This window comes from Sinocyclocheilus grahami, unplaced genomic scaffold (genome assembly GCF_001515645.1).
Source record: "Sinocyclocheilus grahami isolate Dianchi unplaced genomic scaffold, SAMN03320097.WGS_v1.1 scaffold30.1, whole genome shotgun sequence".
In the NCBI taxonomy this organism is placed as follows: Eukaryota; Metazoa; Chordata; class Actinopteri; order Cypriniformes; family Cyprinidae; genus Sinocyclocheilus; species Sinocyclocheilus grahami.
In genome coordinates, this window is record NW_015505209.1 from 1268659 (window position 1) to 1273619 (window position 4961).

The window sequence follows — 4961 nt, forward strand, 5'->3', positions numbered from 1 at the left end:
AAGATTAATCGCGATTAATCGCATCCAAAATAAAAGTTTTTGTTTACGTGATATATGGGTGTGTACTGTGTATATTTATTCCATATATATAAATAGACATACATACATGTACAGTATATATTTAAGAAAAATGTTACATTTATATATTAAATATATTTATATATAATATAAATTGTATGAATATAAATGTAAATACATATAAATATTTTCTAAACATACAGTATACTGTATGTGTGTGTCTTTATATATACACATAATAAATATACACAGTACACACACACACTAAATAAACAAAAACTTTTATTTTGGATGCGATTAATCGCGATTAATCGTTGCCCAGCACTAGTTAAAATGGAAATTTTATATGCAATTCAAATACATAAATCTTACATTTTTGAATATTTTTTTGAGTGTGGTCGCTGGAGTGTTGCTACACAGTTGCTAGGGTGTTCAGGATCATTACTTAGTAGCCCAGTTTGAAAAAGGCCATTCAAAAGTCAGCATGATATTTTTGTTGTTCAAATCCCAACATATGAGCAGTGCGCGTGTGTGTAAAATTAAAATTTAAGTAAATAAATAAAAATTCATAAATATATTTAAAATAAACTTTTTTTATACATTTTTTGTATATATAATTAACAAAAAATAGTGTGTATATGGTCCAGATTTAACATAAACTATAATTAAACAGTTGTATTTTTATTAACTAATGTTAACAAAAATGAACAAATACTGTAACAAATGTATTGCTTATTGTTAATTAATATTAGTCAATGCATTAACTAATGTTTATCAATGGGACCTTATTGTAAAGTTAAATTTTATATTTTCTTAAAAAAAAAAAGTATATATATATATATATATATATAAATAAATGTTTTAAATAAATAAATGTAAATTAAATCAATGTAGCATTTAGAATGATTTATTTTTAATTTATTACAAAATTTTATAGAATTTTAATATTGGTTATGTATTATTTATCAGACATAACATGAAAATAATTATCAGCTTGTTGCACTGGCCAGAATTTTAATATTATATATTCATCATAATTATTTTTGCGATTCTTCTTGATGACACAAGGTGTAGAAATTATACACCTCACTAATAAATCTTGTAAATGTGACAACAGCACATGCAAAGCGCAACCTATCATGAATTATTAATCAAATTAATCACACATTTTCCCCATTTACATGATAACAGCGATGCCCTGTGACACTTTTTTAAGATTCAACAGACACCCTGCCTCCATGCGCCCAGTTCTGCAGGAGATTGATCCATAATTCATTAAAACGAGGGCTTCATAGCTCTTCCATATTAAATATCCCATGGCAACTTGATGCACCGTATGCGGGCTCCATAAAATATAGTTAGACTCAAAGTACCTTTAGCCCATGAATAAATTAGGATGGCCGGCAATCTTTGCTGATTGAAATAAAATGCCCGATGCTGCATTGTGTAACTCTTACGCATCATTTCCTGTCCAGCCCGTGCAGGGTTTCGACTACGCCAAGCAGCACATGGGCCGGCCAGGTGAGGAGGGTCTCACTGTCACCAAGGAAACACTTGTCCTGTCCCTCCCGGTACGGGACGCCCCTCTTACCCAAGACAGGGTGGCGGCGTTACAAGATGGTACGGCCTCAAAAAGACCCCAGTCGACAGAGATGCATCTCAGGTGAGTGCTTTTATCATAGAACAAAGGAAGTATGTGCATATTTTTAGGCGTACCAAATGGAATAAGCTAGTATGATAGTATATCGCTCAACTCTCTATAGAACACTAAAGCCTTTAAAGCCTGAGTATCGTAAATGTTTTAAAAGCCATCCAACCCGATATGACTGCACAGTTCTATTTCAGTTGCATTTCTTATCTTCTTCCACTGAAAAATCAAGTAGACCTCAAGTATGACGTATAATTGCCACTGAGCGGATTGAGCGCTTGACTTTAAGACGCAGCAGGGCCAATGAGAACCGTGGAGGGAAGAACAAAGTACACTGTGTGCTTAAGAACAAAGGCATTTGTTCTCTTGACATATTTTTAGAATCAAAATCAAGAAAGACAGACACTTATCACCAATGCCAACATCTGCCTGGTGCATATTGTATGATTTTGGTCATGATTTTGCCCTCTGATCTTTTTTATTTGCATGCGTGTATATCTGTAATGGATAGGTAATTGTGCAAGCTCAAATGACCTTTTCCGTTATCTAATGCTCAAACTTTAAAAATGCTAATCATTTAATAATGTAAATCTTTAAGAAGTCTTTAGCAAATCAGATTTTTTTCCCGAAATAAGTCTCTATGCACACCAAAGCTGAATTTATTTTTATCAAACATACCTTAAAAACAGTAATATTGTTAAATATTATTACAATTTAAAAGAACAGTTTTTGATTTCAGTATATTAAAAATTTGAATTTATTCTGATGGTAAAGTTGAATTTTCAGCATTTATTACACTAGATCCTTCAGAAATCATTCTAATATGCTGATTTGCTGCTCCAGAAATGTTTCTGATTATCATTATCAATGTATTAAAAATAGTTGTGCTGCTGAATATTTTTGTGGAAACCATGATATTTCAGGATTTTTTTGGTGAATAGAAAGTTTAAAACAACAGCATTTATGTAAACCGAAATTTTTTTTAACATTATAAATGTCTTTACTGTCAGTTTTTATCAAGTTAATGCATCCTTGCTGAATAAAAGTATTAATTCAGACCTTTTTGAATGGTAATATAGAATTTATGTAGAATTTAAAACGTTATATAATTTTTAGTGTATTAATTTTTATATATTTGAACATAATATTGTTGATGACAATATTGTTGACAAATGCCTACTTTTACCCCAATACGAAAGGCATTTGTTTGCAAAAAAAGTGTATATATATATATATATATATATATATATATATATATATACAGTAAAGTATCAAAGTATCACTGAAAATTTGCATAATGACTTGCTTGGGTTTATATTTCGGTTCATATTTCAAATTTGCATGTTAAAAATTATGTTATGTAACACAAGTGGCCAGTCAGTGCTGTTTATTTGGGACCAAAGTCATAACTCATATGTATATATTATATATTCAGACTATCACGTGTCTCATCGGGGTTGTATCGAACAAGCAAAAAGTGTAAAGGACAGATAAAATCATATAGTGTTCACTGGATTTAAAGCACTTGATTCTTTAGATCAATTTTTTTAGTGTTATTCTTTGTCCCCATTGCTTCCAAGAAATTTCTTTTTTCTTCACAAAGAGCCTTCACAAACCTCCCAAGGTCCTTTTCTGATCCCGCATAAAAATGCAGATGAAAGATATAGGAAATTTTATCAGCGTTCAGTTCGCACGATGCTCTCATCGCAAAAGCGGCCCTTCAAGGTCATTAAAACTCACCACCCCGCATCTCTGGGTTAATTAACCTCTCTCTGTGGGCCGTGGGATCGTAAATATGCCTTTGCGTCATACGTGGGACAATGCGACAGAGAAAAAAGCACTGATCCTTGAAATGGTTGCAGTGTGGCTTAGCGTTCCTCTCCCTCTCATTGTTTCTCCTTCTCTCGCTCTTTCTCTATTAACATCCACGCTTATTAGTTGGAATACAAATGTATTCTACCGTTTGTTATCTCTCCTGAGTGGCTCGATTAAAAGGAAATGAGCCTGCAGAGAGCAGGGGTGGAGAAATAATTATTTGGAAAAGCAAATGCGGTAAATACACGAGCATTTAAACCTGGCAGAGACAGACAGAGATGCATGCAGAGAAGCTAAGTACACTCACAGCTACAGAATCATGTATGATTCAGTGTGCCCATAGGCAGCTTGGGCAACGCTCGACCTAGAAGACGTGTGCGTGAGTTGGTGTGGCGGTTGCGAGTCCAGCGGGGCTGGGTGTTATGTACATGGCAGATTGTTGGCACGCATGCCTGAGAGATTAGCAGATTTAATGTAATATTCATATTTTGTTGACTGTGCCTTATTACCTTCTTCTTAGAGAGAGATGGGTTTCGGCTGAAGCTTTTATTTTGATGTGAAAATGAAATAGTCCTTGTTTCTGTAATTATAGGTAATTGTTTTTATGGTTCCCTGAGCTTTATGGATGTTATAATCTACAATTAAAATGTAAAATTCATGTAGAACCCCATTTCGAGCTCACTTTATTTCTGTTTTTCTGAGTAAAACAGATTTACTGAGAATTTCATACATGAATACATATACAGTGGGTACGGAAAATATTCAGACCCCCTTAAATTTTTCACTCTTTGTTATATTGCAGCCATTTGCTAAAATCATTTAAGTTAATTTTTTTTCCTCATTAATGTACACACAGCACCCCATATTGACAGAAAAACACAGAATTGTTGACATTTTTGCAGATTTATTAAAAAAGGAAAACTGAAATATCACATGGTCCTAAGTATTCAGACCCTTTGCTGTGACACTCATATATTTAACTCAGGTGCTGTCCATTTCTTCTGATCATCCTTGAGATGGTTCTACACCTTCATTTGAGTCCAGCTGTGTTTGATTATACTGATTGGACTTGATTAGGAAAGCCACACACCTGTCTATATAAGACCTTACAGCTCACAGTGCATGTCAGAGCAAATGAGAATCATGAGGTCAAAGGAACTGCCTGAAGAGCTCAGAGACAGAATTGTGGCAAGGCACAGATCGGGCCAAGGTTACAAAAAAAATTTCTGCTGCACTTAAGGTTACTAAGAGCACAGTGGCCTCCATAATCCTTAAATGGAAGACATCTGGGACGACCAGAACCCTTCCTAGAGCTGGCCGTCCAGCCAAACTGAGCTATCGGGGGAGAAGAGCCTTGATGAGAGAAGTAAAGAAGAACCCAAAGATCACTGTGGCTGAGCTCCAGAGATGCAGTCGGGAGATGGGAGAAAGTTGTAGAAAGTCAACCATCACTGCAGCCCTCCACCAGTCGGCACTTTAT

The 4961-nt window shown here is 34.4% G+C and overlaps 1 protein-coding gene across 4 annotated transcripts in view; it reads left to right on the forward strand.

Moving 5' to 3' along the window:
* Positions 1-4961, forward strand: part of kiaa1549la (KIAA1549-like a) — a 54913-nt gene that overhangs the window by 34125 nt on the left and 15827 nt on the right. For all 4 annotated transcript variants that reach the window (XM_016258761.1, XM_016258776.1, XM_016258770.1 and 1 more), the window contains one exon: positions 1494-1681. In XM_016258761.1, coding sequence (XP_016114247.1) covers positions 1494-1681 — 188 coding nt within the window. The remainder of the gene's footprint in view (positions 1-1493; positions 1682-4961) is intronic.